Genomic DNA, 24,981 nt, shown 5'->3' with positions numbered 1-24,981 from the left:
ATTTTTCATTCTTCAGGGGAAAAATCTATCCAGGCTAACATGTTTAGATTGTTATGAAACAGCTGACAATAATTTATTTAGTTCAAAGTTTAATAGAGCTGCAAAGTTAAAGATTTACAGTAAACGTTGATATTCTTGTTGCTCAACATGAATGTTTATTTTGCCCAGATTATTTTTCCATCTCTTGTAAGTTGAATTCTCTCAGGTATCTTCATTTTACTTACATAGCTGTGTGTTTAATCTTTTTATTACCCAGATGCCTGAGTAATAAAAAGATCATTAGTCTCGTGTTTGCAGGACTCAGTGATGTCAGCGCTGATGTCAGCGCCGAGGTCACTCTGCTCCAGTCTTTGCACAGTTGATGTGTTTTTTGGATCAAGCTGATTTCTGGCTCTCTTATCACCTTCAGTAATTAGAAGAGTATAAATGTTTCTCAGTTTTTCCTGAAAACATTAAAAAAAAAAAAACATTCTGTTGTTTTTCTTGATAAGTTATGTGTCATTTTATCCCATAGATAGAATTCAGAAGGAATACAAGTTTTTAAACTACAGGTAACTTTATATTATTAGTAGTTTTCAACGTTCAGTTCATTTTTTCCTAAGCCTCCATTTTTTGCTGGTTTCCTGGATTCATCTCACTGATGTAGATTACAGCTTGTAACTGCTTACAGTATTAACAAGAAGTTTTACTGTGTGCAGATAGTGTAACCCAGGTGACCACCATGACCCAATCACCTTCCCTTTGAGCTGCCCCTTTAAATTGATTGTTGTGTGCTTCCGGGTTTCTCCTCTTTTCTCCAAACATTGCTGCTGCTCATTGTTGGCTGTCTGATCGGTTGTTTATAAAACAACCAGAGCGCTTAGATTGACTCATCGGTTGTTTTGTCTTTGAGACTTGAAGATTTGCGGTGAGTGTTGAATGTCATCTGACTGTTGTTGTATAATAGCTGTACTGATCGCGCCGCTAATGTTGCCTCCCGTTAAACCACTCAGGTTGTGATCTATTGCCAAAATCGAACAAGTTACCATACCTCCTCAGGCAATCATTACTCGACGGTGAGTATAAAACAAAACGGGGAATTATTTTCGTTCTGCTCCGCTAGTTAGCGTTAGAAATCAACTCGACAATCAATGGCTCACATCAAATTGTTCTACTTATTACTTGCTTAATGGCAGCCGAATTAAAGACCACACCTTTAACATTTAAGGGTTTGTTTTTCAATTTTAGATTTGATTATTTTTTCATGATTTCTTATTGGTGTTTGCACTCCATGTTGGTGCAACAATGGAATTTGGTACCTAATATGATTTAGTTTGTAGCTACTTTGATCAATCACATTTTAAGTCGATTGATTTGATTCAATATTAGTTGTTTGTAATGATTGCTAATTAGATTACTTAATTGATTTTGAACTTGAATTATGAAGTGCACTTTTTAAAAGGATTTCTTTTTTCTTGATGTTGTTAAAATATAGGAAGAATGTATTTAACAGTCTTATTGCCCCCCCCCTTTAGTACAAATGAACTAAATGTGTTATCTGGCCTTTTAGGTCAGGTTTTTTTTCTTCCTTGGATTCACCTCTTTGACGAAGGAAGATGGCGAGCTACCCACCCACCACCTGGTGGTAGGAAACGGAACTGCATTTTTTCCTACAGGAAATGAACTAAAACTCTTAAGGAGTATTGCAAGGGGAAAATACTTGTCTCCTTTTTGCTTTTGGACTTATTGTGGACTCTATTGGATTCTGACATATCACTGATTATAATAATTATTTTGTTGGGTTGTTTTTTTTTCCCTCCTTCCGTTTTTTTGGAAAATTTATTGTTTTGTTGTTTTGGTATTATTATTATTATTATTATTATTATAGCCACTGCAATAAATAGCAGTATTAACTTTACTTTTGCATCAGTTGTATTAATTATTCACCATTATCATGACTCCGTATCGTACCTAGTTCTAATTATATAAGCTGGTTAATATTACAACTTGCAGTCAGAGCTGCGCAGTGAAGAAAGCGCTACAAGTGGCGAGCTAGCCAGGAGTCTTGTAATGGGTGAATAATTGAACAACTCCACAGTATCTTTAATTTGGATGTTAGTAACAAAAAGGAAAAAAAAGAAAAATGGATGTCGTTACTCAGTTGGGTTTAAACATGCAACGATCTGTGTTAGTTACTGGCACTCAGAGCGATGATGATGAAAAAGAGATAGTTGAACGTTTACAATGTTATGGTGCAGTAAAGGAGGTTTTTCATGTTAATGATCCACAAAGTGCATTTTATAAAAACCTGATTGTCGAGTTTGAAGAAGATTCTTCATTAATTGCATTACAACCCCTTTTCCCATATGATTACCCTTCTCGAACCAGATTAGATATGATATTTCATGTTACCTCTCTTGCTTCAGAATATGCAGCCGCAGTGAGTAGCAGCAGTTCCCCCATGGATTACATTGATGAGTTGAAGAACATAGCTACGCGAAGCGGAAAACGATTTGAGGAGGTTCTTAAAGGTGTGATGGACCAAATCAGCACACATTTGGAGATGGCAGGAGGTGATGATGGAGATGATGAGGACAAGAAAGATGACATCCTCACCTTAGCACAACCTGTGCAAAGCCAGCAGACATTGCTATCTGTGCCTCAAGCGGTTTCAGCCCCTCCAACCCATTCATATACTGATTGGCAGGGAGAGCCACCTGGAGCTAGCCGCTCTCCTACACCGCCAATCCAGAGAGTTTCTTTGTCAGGGAATGACCTTATTCCACAGAATGTTCAAAAAGTTGTGGTGGAGCATGTTGTAAAAAATAGTGACTTTTCTACATCCTCACTTAAACTCCGCTCATTTTCAGGAAAAATTCCAAAACCAAGCAACGAAGCGGATTATGACTCATGGCGATCCCAAATAGAGTTGCTGCTTGCTGATCCCAGCCTTTCCAGACTGCATATTAATCGGCGAATTGTTGAAAGTTTATCACCAGCTGCCGATTTGATTAAATGTTTGAGCCCGGGTGCATCACCTTCCACCCTTCTTCAAGTCCTTGATTCAGCTTTTCAAACAGTACAAGATGGAGAGGAGCTGTTTGCTCAGTTTCTGAACATTTTCCAGAATCCTGGTGAGCGGCCATCCTCTTATCTCCAGCGATTGCAGCTGACTCTCAGCACAGTAATAAAAAGAGGAGGAATATTACCAAGAGACAAGGATATGTATTTACTTAGACAGTTCTGTCGTGGATGCTGGGACAATTCAGTTATCTCCAAGTTACAGCTTGAGGAAAAGAAAAGAAATCCTCCACCATTTTCTGAACTCCTGTTGTCACTCCGAACAGAAGAGGACAGACAAATTGCTAAAGAATCTCTAATGAGAAAGCACATCCAGTCATCTAAACAGAAAGTGACCATTCAGTCTCAAAGTACTTGCTCTTGTGGTCATGAGACAGTTAATGAAGAACTGAAAGAATTAAAAAAGCAGATTCAACAACTCCAACAACAGATGTCTTCCTTTATGTCTAAAAAGACATCCGTTAGTGTAAAATCAGAGTTACGGCAGACCAAGTCTAAGCCAGGTACCAGTTTTACCTCACCTCAGACTGCTGGAAGACCAAAGGCAGGATATTGCTTTAACTGTGGTGAAGATGGTCATATTTCTTCCCATTGTAGTAATAAAGCGAATCCAGGCCTTGTGGAACATAAGAAGAGACAGCTCCGTCAGAAACAACAAGCATGGGATGAAAAAAATTCGAGCCAGCCGTTAAACTAAATGCAGTTTCTGCTGAGGGACACTCAGGAGCTGCTACTATTAGCTGTCCCAAACCCCATTCTGAATTGTCTTGTGTATTACCCAAGGGTCTTATTGGCATGAAGAGCATGGGCCAGATTCAAATAAAAGGAACCACCTTCAGCTGTCTTCTTGACAGTGGGTCGCAAGTCACTACAGTACCACATTCATTTTATAATATGCACCTTTTTGACCATGAAATTATGCCTTTGAACAGTCTGTTGGAAGTTGAGGGTGCTAATGGTCAAAATGTGCCATACCTTGGGTACATTGAATTAAATTTGACTTTTCCACCTGAATTTCTTGGGTCACCAATTGATGTGGACACCCTAGCTTTGGTGGTTCCAGACACCAAAACTACACATCCACTTTTACTAGTAGGCACAAATACCCTTGACATTGCTTACAAAAAGCACCTTGAGAGCCAGTCTACTACTTTTAAGCCCATTGCCTTTGGGTATCAAACTGTCCTGAAGATCCTGCAGCGCAGGCATACTCAAACCACATCTGAAAATCCAGTTGTCCTAACTCTGCAGTCTGACCAACCACAAACAATATTATCTGGTCAAACTGTTGTTCTTGAGGGATGTTTGACCGCACGGTTACTGAGGGAAGAGAAGGTGGTTGTTGTTGAATACCCAGCTTCTTCCTGTCTGCCTGGCGGACTTTTGGTTAACACCTGTCTCATTAATATACCTCAACATCGGCCTTGTAATCTGCCAGTTGTGGTAACTAATGAGTCAAACCATCCTGTCATCATCCCCGCCAGAGCAGCCATTGCAGAGATTGCTGCGTTCCAGTCTGTTATCTCAAAAGAGCATAGTGTCAAAATCCATGAGTTTGCAGCGCCATTAACAACTCCGCTTCAATATAATTTTGGAGAATCACCTCTAACACCAGAATGGAAAAGTCGGATCATTTCAAAGCTCAACAACATACCAGAGGTCTTTGCCAAACACGACCTTGATTTTGGTCGAACAGACAAAGTAAAACATCAGATAAGATTGTCTGACCCGACACCATTTAAACAGAGACCACGCCCTATACATCCACAGGATGTTGATGCTGTGAGAAAGCATCTGCAAGAATTGTTTGAGTCTGGAATAATCCGTGAATCCGAGTCTCCATTTGCCTCACCCATTGTGGTGGTTCGTAAGAAAAATGGCGCTGTACGTCTTTGTATTGATTATCGAAAACTCAACATGCAAACTATTAAAGATGCTTATGCTCTTCCGAAGCTAGAAGATGCATTTACTGCACTGGCAGGCTCTAAATGGTTCTCTGTGCTGGACCTAAAATCTGGGTATTACCAGATAGAGATGGAGGAAGCTGATAAGGACAAGACAGCATTTGTTTGTCCTTTAGGCTTCTGGGAATTTAATCGCATGCCGCAGGGAGTGACCAATGCTCCAAGCACATTTCAGCGACTTATGGAAAAATGTATGGGTGAGCTCCATTTGAAAGAGGTCTTGGTTTTTATTGACGATTTGATCATCTTCGCACCAACTCTTGAAGAACATGAAGAAAGATTGATGAAAGTCCTAAACAAATTAAAGGACTTTGGACTAAAACTGTCTGTTGAAAAATGCGTGTTCTTCCAAACTTCAGTGAAGTATCTCGGCCATGTTGTGTCCCAGGATGGTGTGGAGACAGATCCTGATAAAATTTCCACTCTTGCATCTTGGCCGGTGCCAAAGAATTTGAAAGAACTAAGATCATTCCTGGGATTTGCAGGATATTATCGACGATTTGTGAAGGATTATTCTACAATCGTCAAGCCGCTACATGACCTCACTGCCGGCTATCCACCTAACCGAAAGAAACCAAAACCTATGTTGAAACCCCAAAACTATTTCAACCCAAAAGAGCCTTTTGCTGAACGTTGGACTGAATCTTGTCAGCATGCATTTAAAACTATTATTGAAAAACTTACTACTTCTCCTGTACTTGCATTTGCAGATCCTAGTAAGCCATACATTCTCCATACTGATGCCAGTTCTGCAGGTCTTGGAGCAGTGCTATATCAAGAAATTGATGGCAAAAGTCGAGTTGTAGCTTATGCAAGTAGAGGTCTGTCCAGAAGTGAATCAAACTACCCAGCACATAAATTAGAATTTCTGGCACTGAAATGGGCAGTTACTGAGAAGTTTAATGACTACCTATATGGCACACAATTCACTGTGGTCACAGACAGCAATCCATTGCCCTACCTATTGACATCAGCTAAGCTTGATGCTACAAGTTATAGATGGCTCTCTGCTCTGTCCACATTTACCTTTAAGATTGTTTACAGAGCAGGAAAATTGAATGCTGATGCTGATGGGCTGTCCCGACGACCACATTCTGAAATGCCTGATGATTTTAAATCTTGCAAAGAAAGGGAGAGAGTGTTGAAGTTCGTTCAACATCATCTCGAGGAGCCAGGTTGCACCTCTCTTGACCAGCACATTGTTGAAGCCATCTGTGACCGCCAATTGGTGCTCAGTTCAAGCAATGACCATGCCTTTGTTCTTTCTTTGACTGCCCATGTGGAAAGCTTACCTGACAGTTACACGAACGACACCCAATTTGCTACCTCTGTTCTCCCTCGGTTTTCCACTGCTGATCTTGCTGCTAAACAGCGAGCTGATTCCACCATCCAACATGTGATTGCTCAGCTTGAGAGAGGGGAATCTCCCCCGCCATCACTGAGGGATGTACTTCCAGATTTGCCACTACTGTTGAGAGAAGTAAATAAATTGGAGCTCCGTAACAACCTTCTTCTCAGGAGACGGCAAGTGGGAAACAGAGTAGCCTATCAGTTAGTGTTACCAGAGGAGTGTCGGCATATGGTGATGGTTCAGCTTCATGATCGTATGGGCCACCTTGGGATCGAGAGGACCTTAGATTTAATTCGTTCTCGGTTTTTCTGGCCACGCATGTCTGCTGATATTTATAACAAAATCAAGACCTGTGAACGATGTGTAAAAAGGAAAACCTTACCTGAACATGCTGCACCTCTCGTTAACATCAAGACATCAAGACCTCTAGAGTTGGTGTGCATGGACTTCTTGTCTTTGGAGCCAGACCGCAGAGTGAAAGATATTCTTGTGATTACAGATCACTTCACAAAGTATGCTGTCGCTGTTCCAACACCAAATCAGAAAGCTCGAACTGTTGCTAAATGCTTGTGGGAAAATTTCTTTGTCCACTATGGCATTCCAGAGAGGCTACACAGTGACCAAGGACCGGATTTTGAGTCCCGTACCATCAAAGAACTTTGTGATATTGCTGGCATCCATAAAGGAAGGACAACTCCTTATCACCCAAGAGGTAACCCAGTGGAAAGATTCAATCGTACATTGCTTAACATGTTGGGGACATTAAGTGAGCAGAATAAATCACGATGGAAAGATTTTGTGAAACCACTTGTACATGCATATAATTGCACTAAGAATGATGTCACAGGGTTTTCTCCATATGAACTAATGTTTGGTCGTCAACCTCGTCTTCCCATAGATGTGGCTTTTGGGTTACCACTGGAAGAAGACACCACTACCTCTCACCTGCAATATGTCCAAGGATTGAAAGCACGCCTGCAAGACAGTTATCAGCTGGCTGTGGAGAACTCAGAGAAGGTGATGTCCCGCAACAAGATCTCTTTCGATCGGCATGTCACTAATTCTGAACTTGCCGTGGGAGACAGGGTCCTTGTTAGAAACGTCCGACTGAGAGGAAAGCAAAAATTGGCTGACAAATGGGAACCTGACATATATGTAGTGGTAAAGAGGGCTGGCAATCTCCCTGTTTATACTGTAAAACCAGAGAACCAGGATAAACCTCTCAGAACACTTCATCGTGATCTTTTGTTGCCCTGTAATTACTTACCTGAGCAGAGCTCTAAAAAAAACTTGCCTATGAAGAGAAAAAAACATCTGTCTGTGAACTTACCTGATCCTGACGATAAAGAAACATCAGAGGATGAGATCATTTCACCTATATATGATCCCTCTTCTTTTGAGCCTATGGAATTTATCACTACTGTTAATTTACCATTACCTCCTGTCCAACAATCTGTTCCACCTGTAGATCTACCTGAAGTTCCTGATCAGCCCCCATCCTCTGCTGCAGAAGAGGATTTAGAACAGGAATTTCCAGTTGTCTCAGATGAGTTAATGGGATTACAACCTGTGGACAGAGAGGCAATATCCATCAGTTCAAAATCTGATGATTCTGCTGGAGGCCCTGCAGCTGAGGGAAGTCCTGTTCCTGAGCCAGTCACTCCAGAACCCTCCACTAGTAATATTGAACCAGACGTGGACTCAGATGCTGAATCAGAATCATTAAGCCCAGAATCAGAACCATTATTGCGAAGATCAACCCGAGCAAGAAGACCACCAGAACGTCTACAGTACTCTCAACTGGGCCACCCACTGTTGAAGAGCATCCAGTTATTGTTTCATGGTTTGACCACTGCATTCTCACATGCTCTTGAAGAGACTGAGGAGGATGAACGCATAACTGTCCCTGCCATCCAGACTCAACCTGGTCCATGTACGGGGACGTGCATGGGATTAGGGGGGGAATGTGTAACCCAGGTGACCACCATGACCCAATCACCTTCCCTTTGAGCTGCCCCTTTAAATTGATTGTTGTGTGCTTCCGGGTTTCTCCTCTTTTCTCCAAACATTGCTGCTGCTCATTGTTGGCTGTCTGATCGGTTGTTTATAAAACAACCAGAGCGCTTAGATTGACTCATCGGTTGTTTTGTCTTTGAGACTTGAAGATTTGCGGTGAGTGTTGAATGTCATCTGACTGTTGTTGTATAATAGCTGTACTGATCGCGCCGCTAATGTTGCCTCCCGTTAAACCACTCAGGTTGTGATCTATTGCCAAAATCGAACAAGTTACCATACCTCCTCAGGCAATCATTACTCGACGGTGAGTATAAAACAAAACGGGGAATTATTTTCGTTCTGCTCCGCTAGTTAGCGTTAGAAATCAACTCGACAATCAATGGCTCACATCAAATTGTTCTACTTATTACTTGCTTAATGGCAGCCGAATTAAAGACCACACCTTTAACATTTAAGGGTTTGTTTTTCAATTTTAGATTTGATTATTTTTTCATGATTTCTTATTGGTGTTTGCACTCCATGTTGGTGCAACAATGGAATTTGGTACCTAATATGATTTAGTTTGTAGCTACTTTGATCAATCACATTTTAAGTCGATTGATTTGATTCAATATTAGTTGTTTGTAATGATTGCTAATTAGATTACTTAATTGATTTTGAACTTGAATTATGAAGTGCACTTTTTAAAAGGATTTCTTTTTTCTTGATGTTGTTAAAATATAGGAAGAATGTATTTAACAGTCTTATTGCCCCCCCCCTTTAGTACAAATGAACTAAATGTGTTATCTGGCCTTTTAGGTCAGGTTTTTTTTCTTCCTTGGATTCACCTCTTTGACGAAGGAAGATGGCGAGCTACCCACCCACCACCTGGTGGTAGGAAACGGAACTGCATTTTTTCCTACAGGAAATGAACTAAAACTCTTAAGGAGTATTGCAAGGGGAAAATACTTGTCTCCTTTTTGCTTTTGGACTTATTGTGGACTCTATTGGATTCTGACATATCACTGATTATAATAATTATTTTGTTGGGTTGTTTTTTTTTCCCTCCTTCCGTTTTTTTGGAAAATTTATTGTTTTGTTGTTTTGGTATTATTATTATTATTATTATTATTATAGCCACTGCAATAAATAGCAGTATTAACTTTACTTTTGCATCAGTTGTATTAATTATTCACCATTATCATGACTCCGTATCGTACCTAGTTCTAATTATATAAGCTGGTTAATATTACAACTTGCAGTCAGAGCTGCGCAGTGAAGAAAGCGCTACATAGTCTGCAAACAACAATGGTATTTTCTTTAGACATTTTATGATCCGAGTTGTTTTTACTTTGCTCAGCTGCCACCTAGTGGACAGAAGCTGCATTTTCTAATATTTTTGTTGGAATCAGCAGCATAGAGATGAAACAGAAACAGATCAACACAAAGACCTGCAGTTTGGAAGTAGATAATCTTTGCTGCCACTTTGTGGTCAAATGGAGTAAGTGGTGTAGTTTGAAGAGTAATATTTACTTTCTTAATCGCTGATAATCGATTAAAAAAGTAATCGATTACTGGAAATAAATAAATTTCCATTGAATTAATTTTTATTAATTCAATGGAAATTGATTACATTGAATTAATGGATCAATTTCATGGATTTATAAATATTCCTATATATATTTCTATATATATATATATTCCTTTATTTAATCAGGTAAACCCCGCTGAGATCTAGATCTCATTTTCAAGAGGGACCTGAGCAAAAAATTTGCAATACATAGCAACCTGGTTACAAGATAATTTAATTGATCCATTAAATCCAAACATATTTCTTCCTTATAAGCAGGAAACTTTTGAAATGATGAATTAATTTATTAAAATATGTCATGCAATATTATGAGAAACCATGCAACAATGAAACAATGACAGTCCTTTAAAGTCTCTGAATAACCTCAGATCTGCTGCTATTAGTCACAGATCACTTTGTATTAGATTGAGTTCATGTGAACGAAAGGCTTAATATGTAATAAAAACAGACAAATATTACTCAATGTTAAATTTTAATAGGTATGTACATCTTAGGCATTTCATCATTTCTTAGTAAAGCTCTTATGCGAACAGATTCTCTCACTAATGTTTGAGCTACTGGACCTGAAAGAACAATTTTGCCTAGGTTAAATATAGGAGGAGAAGTAAGTCATTCTTGGCAGGACTGACTGAAAAACAGATTGGGAAAGATGTCCTCTTCTCTGAAATGTAAAGATTTTAACTACATTAACAGACATTCTTCAATTTACTTTGTAGAACATAAAACATTTCTATTAACCTTTTTGTTTTGAATTTTACTATAAACACACAAAATCAAGTAACCGTCTGTTCAGACAAATACATTTGGAGAGTGTTAATTAGTTTTACCTAACACAGATTTAAGCAATAAAAGATGAAATAACCCATAGAAAGATCTATAGTAATTTGTATGAATATGTAAAGACCAGGGATTGTACTAAGCTCTAAATGAATGAAGATTAATTTACACTAATTGACACTTTGTATGCATTCCAGGTATTATTTCACAGTGCAAAGACACAACTTTATTTTGATGAAGCAATGGTCTATAGTTTGACTGAATTGGATATCCATTACCTTTTGTAGAATCGATTTTTAGGTTTCAGGTTTTGCTGATGTCGCCCAAACGAACGACGAGTGAAAGACAGATCCTGTCCTGATGCAGCGATGCTGCAACGAAGGTGTGTTTGTCTTGGCTCCAGAGTTTTAAGTTTTCCATCACAGACTTTCTTTCCTGAAACTCCTCCTCTTCCTTCTGATGGAATCAAATTGTTTTAAATGCAGTGGATTGTTGATTCAGCAGTTATACACTAAACTCCTGCAGTTTGACTCGTACAAGGCTGGAGGTCCAGCATAACCATCATTCATTTCACAGCACAAAATGTCATTGAAAGTTAGCTTAGCTTGTCCAAAAATAATAACTTTGACTTGATGAAGATACAAAACATCTGAATACATGGTGATGGTGATTGATGGTGGATATTTGTGGAGTAAAGATTTCACATTAAAAACAAATTTTCTCTATTTTAGGACATTTACTTTGATTTCTTTTAGGTATAAAGTACCATTTTTTTCACATATACTGTAGGTTCCTCCTTAATTTAAAGGGATAACACAGAGCGTGTGAGGTTGAGGGCTCAGAGTAGCACCAACTCGTGGAGTTAGATCGAGTTCTTCCTCTGTAACTCCAGGTGGAGGAGAAAATCGGAAGTGCTGCAGGAGCGTGGCGAAGAAGATGAAAAGCTCCATTCTGGCCAGACTCTCTCCAAGGCAAACCCTGCGACCTATTAGAAACACATCCTCAGCCAATGCCTGTAGAGTAAGGATCTATATAAGACAATAATCAGTCTGACCTGCTGAAAAAGGCAGGAAGGCGTCTCGCTTGAGGAACTTCCCATCTTTGCTGAGGAAGTTGCCTGGATAAAAGACGTTCGGTTTCTCCCATTCGTTCTCATCTTGCAGGACGGACGTTAAAACAGCAATTACTGGAGTTCCCTAAAAACCACAAATCAGTCATCATTTATATGCTGTATGTTGAAATATAGGGAATAGCTGTTGATAGTGCACCATCAAGCCTAATTTCTCACCTTCTCAATAAAATGACCTTGGAACGTGACGTCTTGGCTAGTCCTGTGAGGAATTGCCAAAGGAGCAATGTTGGCAATTCTCTGTATCTCGTGGATGACGGCGTCTGTAAAAGGCAGGTTCTGTCTGTCTTCAACCTGAACCTGCCGACTTCCAATCACATTCCTCAGCTCCTGCTGGACCTGGTCTGAAAGATCAAAGTCAATAAATGACAAGGATACAACAGCTCTTTAAATAATCTGCAGAAACCATAAGTTCTGTAGCACATTGTTCTATTTTTACATAATCTAGAACTAGATGTTCCTGACCTTGTATTTTTGGATATTTGGCCATATACAGGAATGCCCATCTCAGGGTAGTTGATGTAGTTTCAGTTCCAGCAGCGAACAGGTTCATGACTGTCACCAGCAGGTTGTCGTTGTGATAGAGACTGTCGGTGATCCCAGATTCCTGCAGAAGATCAGCTGAGATTTTAAAAACCAAAACGGTTCGATGTGTAGTCAAAGGCTAACGCATGTCATGCTAAAGTACTTTCCCATTTGCTTAGCTCAAGTAGAAGGTATATAAAATATTGTAGTAAAATAGCTTTCTTAGTAGTGTATTAAGAATGATTTTTATTAGTGGTGTGAAAAAGACGGATATACAGTAGATATACAGTATATTATGGAGAAATCATAGGCGCCGATTCTGTTGGAGCTTCGGGGTTGGAGCACCACGTGTGCCAGTCATGCATCCAGGGTGAGCACCATTGATATACATTACTGGATAAGACAGTGACTATTAGCAGCTATAGCTAGTGTCACTGGCACCATTACTACCGACTGAGTCCACAAGCAGACTGGTCCGATGGTTCAGTATTGAAAAATGTTTTTGTGCTGGAATTTGTCACAAAAATGTTTGGCTGAGCAAAGGCTAACAGGCCTCATTTTTTATCTCTAAAATGTGGCTTAGATTAAATCTGCCGAAGTTTTGATATGTAAACTTGTTTTCTTTCTAGAAATGAATCTACACATAGTTTGGTTTCTGTCTGTTCTTTCAAGCTGCAAAAGAAAGCTAAACCAATTTATTTTTTTATACTGGACAATTCATGAAAATTGACATAATTGCCACTGAAAGGGACATTCCAATAAATACTTTTTGAAGTATTTTTTTCTTACTTGATGACTTATGAATACAAGGCAATTAGTCCAGTTTGTTTTGGGTTTTTTTACCCTCCAGGGGGTCTTTTGTGGGCTCTAGTGTCCCTTATATGATGACAGGAAACGGGGAAGAAAAGAGGGGAAGACATGCGGCAAATGTCGTCGGGTCCGGGAGTCGAACCCGTGACGAGGACTCAAGGCCTCCAAATACGGGTCACGCTAACCACTACGCCACCACGGGACGCCCTATTAGTCCAGTTTTCATTGTTCATTGAACTTTTAGGAATTAGTCGGGCTTCAGTGTTTCACAACAAAAAGCAAATAACAGTAGAACAAGTGAAGAACAACTTTCAACCACTCAGCTTCACTCTTATCCCACAGACACCCCCGTTGCCATGGCAACCAGCTGTCAACAGCTCCACTAATATCAGGAACATCAATACTCAGACATTTCCCTGTTTGTGGTAAACAGACATTTGTGTGTTTCCTACAAACCACAAACCATTTCTTTATGGTTTTATGGTTTTATGGATGTTTATTTTGTGATTATTCATAACCGGTGGCCTGAACTCCAGCAGTGGTTGATTAGCTTGTCAGCGTCCTGAGAGAATAAACAGTAAATTATGTAACATAGGTTCTGACCTTGAGTTGCTGTTGACGGATGAGGAAAGCGTCTGCAACTCCTCTGCACATCTGTGGACTGAGAGTCTCTTTCAAACGGTTCAGCAGCATCAGATGATGCTGTTTATTGGCAGCAAATATATCGCTCATTTTCTTTCTGGCTGAAAACACCAGCTTGCCAATCTTTGGGAACATGTTGTACAGCTGATGATGAACACAACATAAACAGTGACTTCTCTGTTCAGTCCAACGTTAACAGATTTTATGCTTTAAAAACAGTCCAGTCACACCTGTATTGATGGCGAGCCCAACAGTTGAATGACTTGGTTTGTTCGATTTACAACGGTAGTGAACTCTAGATCATCATATTCAAATCTTTTGCCATAAACCATGGAGCAGATTACATTACAAACTGCATAGTTTATATGTTGGGATGAATCAAAAGCTTCACCTGCAACAAAGGAACCAGAAAATCATTATTCAACACTTTATTAACTCTATTCAGAAAATTGTTTTACTTTGACGTTGGACTGCAAAGAGTAACTCTGAGCAGCAGTTAACTAAACTATAATCCTTCAGGTTAAAGAACAAAGTTCTCATGGTGAAATCTTGCAACAATATCAATAATATTGTCTTCCTCTCTGCTGTTACCTTTAAACTCCTTTAATTTCTGGATGAGGACGTGACATTCCTCAATGATTTTCTCCTCACATACTTTCTTTCCCATCCCAAAGTCCTTCAGGTTGGTCAAAGCAAAGCGGCGCATTTCCTTCCAGGAGTCTCCATTGGTCCACGCAATACCTGTTTAAAACAGTTTAATAAGATAAGTCTAACTATGTCTAACTATAACTAACTTCTCTACATGTGAATTTGTAAAGATTCTGTACCGTGATGCAGGTTTGCTTCTTTAGCCACGATGGGTGCTTCCCGTTCTCCAAACTCCTCAGCATAACTGACAAATGCTTCTTTCACCGTCTTATACCCTGTCAGGACCACCATCTTCTTTGGTCCCATGTGGACAGTGAACACAGATCCATACGTCTTAGAAAGCTATGATGAAGCCAGGTGTGCATAATGAAAAAAAAGAATATGCAAATTAATTCATTTCTCAGAAACGTGGGCCTCATATGTCAGTAAATATCTTGTATTTGCTTTATATTGTGCTGAACATTGTGCTCTCTTTCACCTTATAGATTTGAATACTGGCTCAGATCTGCTTAGCTGTGTTTTGTTCCTAGATAAGGCCACTAAAGGAGCTACTACTGCCATCATGGTTTTATCCCCAGTGTGTCATAAGCCTGGCGGGTCACCAGGCTAAGCATTGCAAGATTTTTTTATACACCATAAACGGGGACAGTAATGGCAGATTACACTGGGTTTATCGATGACACATTGAACTGGGCGTGAAGGAGTGCTCACCTGTTGCACCACTTCTGTACCTGCCCATCAGCCTCATACGCTATTATTTCCAAATTACAATGACCGCTGAAGTTTATTGTATTTTCAAAATTCATTAATATAAAATCACAGCGGGCTGCTGGTTGACTGTCCCACTGCTCTACCATCAGACTTAGCAGGTTTTCTGGAGGGAAACCTGAGCGACTAACGTTTTACTTCAGTATTTGTTTATGTGTATGCTCTGTCTTCTCAAAGCCCCACTTGATCGGTTTAACATAATCAGATTTTAGTGCAACAGGGACCCATTTTTTGTTCTGGGCAAGCATGGATAAAAAAAACAAGATGTATAATAGTTTAAAAGAAAGTAAATTGCAAAAATACATGAAATATAGTAGAGAGGAATGTTGAGATCAGTAGTGTCTCACCTTCAGGAATGCTTGGTCAAGTCTCTTAACATCCAGCTGCAGCAGGTTGCCAATGATGGGAAGGGGTTTTGGTCCTGGTGGTCCCTGTCTGTGGCCCTGAGGTCTGGACTTGGAGAGGAAAAAGTGAAACCCAATGAGGATTAAAACCACAGAACCTAAAACTGAAACTGGGCTGAATGACTGGAGAAAAACCTCCATCGCTCCCATCACTGCAACACGTTTAATACCTGCTGCTGTGCACCAGCTTTACTGTAGGACATGTATTTGATTTGAAGCAAAGTCCAAGGTACAGGTGGAGGTGGAGCATGTGGTTTACAACAGGCAGTTTGGAACATTACAATGTATTTGCAGTATTTCATATCAGATGTCAGAAACAACCCAAGTTAGCTGTGCATATTAAAAAACTAAAACAAAATGAGCCTTGAAGGTTCTGGTGGTCCTTAAAGGTTTATATTAACTTTTGCCAGGTGGATCACCGCATATAGTGTGACTGGTTGAGTAGATCTTGTGCTCCACTGCATTGAAACCAGACAGAAGATGTTTTGTTTTCTTGGAGACGTGATCTTAGACAGCACCAGGATTCTAAACCTTCAAAATAAAAGCACTAAAGAGTCCCACCAGACCCAGACTGAAAAAATTGCTTTTATTGTTCCCTTTTAAGAGTTAGTGACATTTTCTTTGCAAAGCATTTTATGTTTTAAAAAAATCAAACTTCAGTTGTAAACATTTCTGATCTTAATAGTTTTAAAAACACCATAAACCTAAAGAGGAAATTTTTCTCCAGACAGTTTGAAGGCACATTTTACAGCTTTTTAAAAGGTTTTATTGACTCTCTGTGGCCTTCATTTGAGAGACAAAACTGGAATGTGTGTAATGAGGGAGGGAGAAGATATGAGGCAAAGGTCATCAGGCCGAGACTCGAATCTGTGACGGCCGTGTCGACGGCTAAGTCCTCCATGTATGGGTTATTACAGCCAGCCCAACATTTTACAGTTTTTAACGTCAAAGTTAACAACTTAATCTTATTTTGCAGTTCTTTAAAATTGCATAATTTTATCTCTCTGATATTTTGCAAGTTTTAATATTGTGTTATTCTACTGTGACAATTTATATTTTTCATTCTTCAGGGGAAAAATCTATCCAGGCTAACATGTTTAGATTGTTATGAAACAGCTGACAATAATTTATTTAGTTCAAAGTTTAATAGAGCTGCAAAGTTAAAGATTTACAGTAAACGTTGATATTCTTGTTGCTCAACATGAATGTTTATTTTGCCCAGATTATTTTTCCATCTCTTGTAAGTTGAATTCTCTCAGGTATCTTCATTTTACTTACATAGCTGTGTGTTTAATCTTTTTATTACCCAGATGCCTGAGTAATAAAAAGATCATTAGTCTCGTGTTTGCAGGACTCAGTGATGTCAGCGCTGATGTCAGCGCCGAGGTCACTCTGCTCCAGTCTTTGCACAGTTGATGTGTTTTTTGGATCAAGCTGATTTCTGGCTCTCTTATCACCTTCAGTAATTAGAAGAGTATAAATGTTTCTCAGTTTTTCCTGAAAACATTAAAAAAAAAAAAACATTCTGTTGTTTTTCTTGATAAGTTATGTGTCATTTTATCCCATAGATAGAATTCAGAAGGAATACAAGTTTTTAAACTACAGGTAACTTTATATTATTAGTAGTTTTCAACGTTCAGTTCATTTTTTCCTAAGCCTCCATTTTTTGCTGGTTTCCTGGATTCATCTCACTGATGTAGATTACAGCTTGTAACTGCTTACAGTATTAACAAGAAGTTTTACTGTGTGCAGATAGTCTGCAAACAACAATGGTATTTTCTTTAGACATTTTATGATCCGAGTTGTTTTTACTTTGCTCAGCTGCCACCTAGTGGACAGAAGCTGCATTTTCTAATATTTTTGTTGGAATCAGCAGCATAGAGATGAAACAGAAACAGATCAACACAAAGACCTGCAGTTTGGAAGTAGATAATCTTTGCTGCCACTTTGTGGTCAAATGGAGTAAGTGGTGTAGTTTGAAGAGTAATATTACTTTCTTAATCGCTGATAATCGATTAAAAAAGTAATCGATTACTGGAAATAAATAAATTTCCATTGAATTAATTTTTATTAATTCAATGGAAATTGATTACATTGAATTAATGGATCAATTTCATGGATTTATAAATATTCCTATATATATTTCTATATATATATATATATATATATATTCCTTTATTTAATCAGGTAAACCCCGCTGAGATCTAGATCTCATTTTCAAGAGGGACCTGAGCAAAAAATTTGCAATACATAGCAACCTGGTTACAAGATAATTTAATTGATCCATTAAATCCAAACATATTTCTTCCTTATAAGCAGGAAACTTTTGAAATGATGAATTAATTTATTAAAATATGTCATGCAATATTATGAGAAACCATGCAACAATGAACAATGACAGTCCTTTAAAGTCTCTGAATAACCTCAGATCTGCTGCTATTAGTCACAGATCACTTTGTATTAGATTGAGTTCATGTGAACGAAAGGCTTAATATGTAATAAAAACAGACAAATATTACTCAATGTTAAATTTTAATAGGTATGTACATCTTAGGCATTTCATCATTTCTTAGTAAAGCTCTTATGCGAACAGATTCTCTCACTAATGTTTGAGCTACTGGACCTGAAAGAACAATTTTGCCTAGGTTAAATATAGGAGGAGAAGTAAGTCATTCTTGGCAGGACTGACTGAAAAACAGATTGGGAAAGACGTCCTCTTCTCTGAAATGTAAAGATTTTAACTACATTAACAGACATTCTTCAATTTACTTTGTAGAACATAAAACATTTCTATTAACCTTTTGTTTTGAATTTTACTATAAACACACAAAATCAAGTAACCGTCTGTTCAGACAAATACATTTGGAGAGTGTTAATTAGTTTTACCTAACACAGATTTAAGCAATAAAAGATGAAATAACCCATAGAAAGATCTATAGTAATTTGTATGAATATGTAAAGACCAGGGATTGTACTAAGCTCTAAATGAATGAAGATTAATTTACACTAATTGACACTTTGTATGCATTCCAGGTATTATTTCACAGTGCAAAGACACAACTTTATTTTGATGAAGCAATGGTCTATAGTTTGACTGAATTGGATATCCATTACCTTTTGTAGAATCGATTTTTTAGGTTTCAGGTTTTGCTGATGTCGCCCAAACGAACGACGAGTGAAAGACAGATCCTGTCCTGATGCAGCGATGCTGCAACGAGGGTGTGTTTGTCTTGGCTCCAGAGTTTTAAGTTTTCCATCACAGACTTTCTTTCCTGAAACTCCTCCTCTTCCTTCTGATGGAATCAAATTGTTTTAAATGCAGTGGATTGTTGATTCAGCAGTTATACACTAAACTCCTGCAGTTTGACTCGTACAAGGCTGGAGGTCCAGCATAACCATCATTCATTTCACAGCACAAAATGTCATTGAAAGTTAGCTTAGCTTGTCCAAAAATAATAACTTTGACTTGATGAAGATACAAAACATCTGAATACATGGTGATGGTGATTGATGGTGGATATTTGTGGAGTAAAGATTTCACATTAAAAACAAATTTTCTCTATTTTAGGACATTTACTTTGATTTCTTTTAGGTATAAAGTACCATTTTTTTCACATATACTGTAGGTTCCTCCTTAATTTAAAGGGATAACACAGAGCGTGTGAGGTTGAGGGCTCAGAGTAGCACCAACTCGTGGAGTTAGATCGAGTTCTTCCTCTGTAACTCCAGGTGGAGGAGAAAATCGGAAGTGCTTGCAGGAGCGTGGCGAAGAAGATGAAAAGCTCCATTCTGGCCAGACTCTCTCCAAGGCAAAACCCTGCGACCTATTAGAAACACATCCTCAGCCAATGCCTGTAGAGTAAGGATCTATATAAGACAATAATCAGTCCAACCTGCTGAAAAAGGCAGGAAGGCGTTCTCGCTTGAGGAACTTCCCATCTTTGCTGAGGAAGTTGCCTGGATAAAAGACGTTCGGTTTCTCCCATTCGCTCTCATCTTGCAGGACGGACGTTAAAACAGCAATTACTGGAGTTCCCTAAAAAACACAAATCAGTCATCATTTATATGCTGTATGTTGAAATATAGGGAACAGCTGTTGATAGTGCACCATCAAGCCTAATTTCTCACCTTCTCAATAAAATGACCTTGGAACGTGACGTCTTGGCTAGTCCTGTGAGGAATTGCCAAAGGAGCAATGTTGGCAATTCTCTGTATCTCGTGGATGACGGCGTCTGTAAAAGGCAGGTTCTGTCTGTCTTCAACCTGAACCTGCGACTTCCAATCACATTCCTCAGCTCCTGCTGGACCTGGTCTGAAAGATCAAAGTCAATAAATGACAAGGATACAACAGCTCTTTAAATAATCTGCAGAAACCATAAGTTCTGTAGCACATTGTTCTATTTTACATAATCTAGAACTAGATGTTCCTGACCTTGTATTTTGGATATTTGGCCATATACAGGAATGCCCATCTCAGGGTAGTTGATGTAGTTTCAGTTCCAGCAGCGAACAGGTTCATGACTGTCACCAGCAGGTTGGTCGTTGTGATAGAGACTGTCGGTGATCCCAGATTCCTGCAGAAGATCAGCTGAGATTTTAAAACCAAAACGGTTCGATGTGTAGTCAAAGGCTAACGCATGTCATGCTAAAGTACTTTCCCATTTGCTTAGCTCAAGTAGAAGGTATATAAAATATTGTAGTAAAATAGCTTTCTTAGTAGTGTATTAAGAATGATTTTTATTAGTGGTGTGAAAAAGACGGATTATACAGTAGATATACAGTATATTATGGAGAAATCATAGGCGCCGATTCTGTTGGAGCTTCGGGGTTGGAGCACCACGTGTGCCAGTCATGCATCCAGGGTGAGCACCATTGATATACATTACTGGATAAGACAGTGACTATTAGCAGCTATAGCTAGTGTCACTGGCACCATTACTACCGACTGAGTCCACAAGCAGACTGGTCCGATGGTTCAGTATTGAAAAATGTTTTTGTGCTGGAATTTGTCACAAAAATGTTTGGCTGAGCAAAGGCTAACAGGCCTCATTTTTTATCTCTAAAATGTGGCTTAGATTAAATCTGCCGAAGTTTTGATATGTAAACTTGTTTTCTTTCTAGAAATGAATCTACACATAGTTTGGTTTCTGTCTGTTCTTTCAAGCTGCAAAAGAAAGCTAAACCAATTTATTTTTTTATACTGGACAATTCATGAAAATTGACATAATTGCCACTGAAAGGGACATTCCAATAAATACTTTTTGAAGTATTTTTTTCTTACTTGATGACTTATGAATACAAGGCAATTAGTCCAGTTTGTTTTGGGTTTTTTTACCCTCCAGGGGTCTTTTGTGGGCTCTAGTGTCCCTTATATGATGACAGGAAACGGGGAAGAAAAGAGGGGAAGACATGCGGCAAATGTCGTCGGGTCCGGGAGTCGAACCCGTGACGAGGACTCAAGGCCTCCAAATACGGGTCACGCTAACCACTACGCCACCACGGGACGCCCTATTAGTCCAGTTTTCATTGTTCATTGAACTTTTAGGAATTAGTCGGGCTTCAGTGTTTCACAACAAAAAGCAAATAACAGTAGAACAAGTGAAGAACAACTTTCAACCACTCAGCTTCACTCTTATCCCACAGACACCCCCGTTGCCATGGCAACCAGCTGTCAACAGCTCCACTAATATCAGGAACATCAATACTCAGACATTTCCCTGTTTGTGGTAAACAGACATTTGTGTGTTTCCTACAAACCACAAACCATTTCTTTATGGTTTTATGGTTTTATGGATGTTTATTTTGTGATTATTCATAACCGGTGGCCTGAACTCCAGCAGTGGTTGATTAGCTTGTCAGCGTCCTGAGAGAATAAACAGTAAATTATGTAACATAGGTTCTGACCTTGAGTTGCTGTTGACGGATGAGGAAAGCGTCTGCAACTCCTCTGCACATCTGTGGACTGAGAGTCTCTTTCAAACGGTTCAGCAGCATCAGATGATGCTGTTTATTGGCAGCAAATATATCGCTCATTTTCTTTCTGGCTGAAAACACCAGCTTGCCAATCTTTGGGAACATGTTGTACAGCTGATGATGAACACAACATAAACAGTGACTTCTCTGTTCAGTCCAACGTTAACAGATTTTATGCTTTAAAAACAGTCCAGTCACACCTGTATTGATGGCGAGCCCAACAGTTGAATGACTTGGTTTGTTCGATTTACAACGGTAGTGAACTCTAGATCATCATATTCAAATCTTTTGCCATAAACCATGGAGCAGATTACATTACAAACTGCATAGTTTATATGTTGGGATGAATCAAAAGCTTCACCTGCAACAAAGGAACCAGAAAATCATTATTCAACACTTTATTAACTCTATTCAGAAAATTGTTTTACTTTGACGTTGGACTGCAAAGAGTAACTCTGAGCAGCAGTTAACTAAACTATAATCCTTCAGGTTAAAGAACAAAGTTCTCATGGTGAAATCTTGCAACAATATCAATAATATTGTCTTCCTCTCTGCTGTTACCTTTAAACTCCTTTAATTTCTGGATGAGGACGTGACATTCCTCAATGATTTTCTCCTCACATACTTTCTTTCCCATCCCAAAGTCCTTCAGGTTGGTCAAAGCAAAGCGGCGCATTTCCTTCCAGGAGTCTCCATTGGTCCACGCAATACCTGTTTAAAACAGTTTAATAAGATAAGTCTAACTATGTCTAACTATAACTAACTTCTCTACATGTGAATTTGTAAAGATTCTGTACCGTGATGCAGGTTTGCTTCTTTAGCCACGATGGGTGCTTCCCGTTCTCCAAACTCCTCAGCATAACTGACAAATGCTTCTTTCACCGTCTTATACCCTGTCAGGACCACCATCTTCTTTGGTCCCATGTGGACAGTGAACACAGATCCATACGTCTTAGAAAGCTATGATGAAGCCAGGTGTGCATAATGAAAAAAAAGAATATGCAAATTAATTCATTTCTCAGAAACGTGGGCCTCATATGTCAGTAAATATCTTGTATTTGCTTTATATTGTGCTGAACATTGTGCTCTCTTTCACCTTATAGATTTGAATACTGGCTCAGATCTGCTTAGCTGTGTTTTGTTCCTAGATAAGGCCACTAAAGGAGCTACTACTGCCATCATGGTTTTATCCCCAGTGTGTCATAAGCCTCGCGGGTCACCAGGCTAAGCATTGCAAGATTTTTTTATACACCATAAACGGGGACAGTAATGGCAGATTACACTGGGTTTATCGATGACACATTGAACTGGGCGTGAAGGAGTGCTCACCTGTTGCACCACTTCTGTACCTGCCCATCAGCCTCATACGCTATTATTTCCAAATTACAATGACCGCTGAAGTTTATTGTATTTCAAAATTCATTAATATAAAATCACAGCGGGCTGCTGGTTGACTGTCCCACTGCTCTACCATCAGACTTAGCAGGTTTTCTGGAGGGAAACCTGAGCGACTAACGTTTTACTTCAGTATTTGTTTATGTGTATGCTCTGTCTTCTCAAAGCCCCACTTGATCGGTTTAACATAATCAGATTTTAGTGCAACAGGGACCCATTTTTTGTTCTGGGCAAGCATGGATAAAAAAAACAAGATGTATAATAGTTTAAAAGAAAGTAAATTGCAAAAATACATGAAATATAGTAGAGAGGAATGTTGAGATCAGTAGTGTCTCACCTTCAGGAATGCTTGGTCAAGTCTCTTAACATCCAGCTGCAGCAGGTTGCCAATGATGGGAAGGGGTTTTGGTCCTGGTGGTCCCTGTCTGTGGCCCTGAGGTCTGGACTTGGAGAGGAAAAAGTGAAACCCAATGAGGATTAAAACCACAGAACCTAAAACTGAAACTGGGCTGAATGACTGGAGAAAAACCTCCATCGCTCCCATCACTGCAACACGTTTAATACCTGCTGCTGTGCACCAGCTTTACTGTAGGACATGTATTTGATTTGAAGCAAAGTCCAAGGTACAGGTGGAGGTGGAGCATGTGGTTTACAACAGGCAGTTTGGAACATTACAATGTATTTGCAGTATTTCATATCAGATGTCAGAAACAACCCAAGTTAGCTGTGCATATTAAAAAACTAAAACAAAATGAGCCTTGAAGGTTCTGGTGGTCCTTAAAGGTTTATATTAACTTTTGCCAGGTGGATCACCGCATATAGTGTGACTGGTTGAGTAGATCTTGTGCTCCACTGCATTGAAACCAGACAGAAGATGTTTTGTTTTCTTGGAGACGTGATCTTAGACAGCACCAGGATTCTAAACCTTCAAAATAAAAGCACTAAAGAGTCCCACCAGACCCAGACTGAAAAAATTGCTTTTATTGTTCCCTTTTAAGAGTTAGTGACATTTTCTTTGCAAAGCATTTTATGTTTTAAAAAATCAAACTTCAGTTGTAAACATTTCTGATCTTTAATAGTTTTAAAAACACCATAAAAAAGAGGAAATTTTTCTCCAGACAGTTTGAAGGCACATTTTACAGCTTTTTAAAAGGTTTTATTGACTCTGTGTGGCCTTCATTTGAGAGACAAAACTGGAATGTGTGTAATGAGGGAGGGAGAAGATATGAGGCAAAGGTCATCAGGCCGAGACTCGAATCTGTGACGGCCGTGTCGACGGCTAAGTCCTCCATGTATGGGTTATTACAGCCAGCCCAACATTTTACAGTTTTTAACGTCAAAGTTAACAACTTAATCTTATTTTGCAGTTCTTTAAAATTGCATAATTTTATCTCTTGATATTTTGCAAGTTTTAATATTGTGTTATTCTACTGTGACAATTTATATTTTTCATTCTTCAGGGGAAAAATCTATCCAGGCTAACATGTTTAGATTGTTATGAAACAGCTGACAATAATTTATTTAGTTCAAAGTTTAATAGAGCTGCAAAGTTAAAGATTTACAGTAAACGTTGATATTCTTGTTGCTCAACATGAATGTTTATTTGCCCAGATTATTTTTCCATCTCTTGTAAGTTGAATTCTCTCAGGTATCTTCATTTTACTTACATAGTGTGTGTGTTTAATCTTTTTACCCAGATGCCTGAGTAATAAAAAGATCATTAGTCTCGTGTTTGCAGGACTCAGTGATGTCAGCGCTGATGTCAGCGCCGAGGTCACTCTGCTCCAGTCTTTGCACAGTTGATGTGTTTTTTTGGATCAAGCTGATTTCTGGCTCTCTTATCACCTTCAGTAATTAGAAGAGTATAAATGTTTCTCAGTTTTTCCTGAAAACATTAAAAAAAAAAAAACATTCTGTTGTTTTTCTTGATAAGTTATGTGTCATTTTAT

The 24,981-nt window shown here is 38.9% G+C and overlaps 1 protein-coding gene and 1 pseudogene across 1 annotated transcript; both read right to left on the bottom strand.

The window, feature by feature from the left end:
* Nucleotides 1-10,414: 10,414 nt before the first annotated feature.
* Nucleotides 10,415-15,873, bottom strand: LOC111611452 (cytochrome P450 2K4-like). The gene is made up of 9 exons (XM_023348276.1): nucleotides 15,608-15,873; nucleotides 14,672-14,834; nucleotides 14,436-14,585; nucleotides 14,075-14,235; nucleotides 13,806-13,988; nucleotides 12,333-12,474; nucleotides 12,027-12,211; nucleotides 11,793-11,934; nucleotides 10,415-11,723 (listed from the first exon to the last, which is right to left on the bottom strand). The coding sequence occupies exons 1-9, from the start codon at nucleotides 15,812-15,814 to the stop codon at nucleotides 11,536-11,538; spliced, it is 1,521 nt and encodes a 506-aa protein (XP_023204044.1). The 5' UTR covers nucleotides 15,815-15,873; the 3' UTR covers nucleotides 10,415-11,535.
* A 2,304-nt stretch (nucleotides 15,874-18,177) lies between these two features.
* Nucleotides 18,178-23,662, bottom strand: LOC111611458 (annotated as a pseudogene).
* Between the last annotated feature and the right edge of the window lie 1,319 nt (nucleotides 23,663-24,981).

This window comes from Xiphophorus maculatus, chromosome 15 (genome assembly GCF_002775205.1).
Source record: "Xiphophorus maculatus strain JP 163 A chromosome 15, X_maculatus-5.0-male, whole genome shotgun sequence".
NCBI classification, from domain to species: domain Eukaryota; kingdom Metazoa; phylum Chordata; class Actinopteri; order Cyprinodontiformes; family Poeciliidae; genus Xiphophorus; species Xiphophorus maculatus.
The sequence above is the reverse complement of the archived record's forward strand: the minus strand, read 5'-3'. Positions and strand labels throughout refer to the sequence as shown.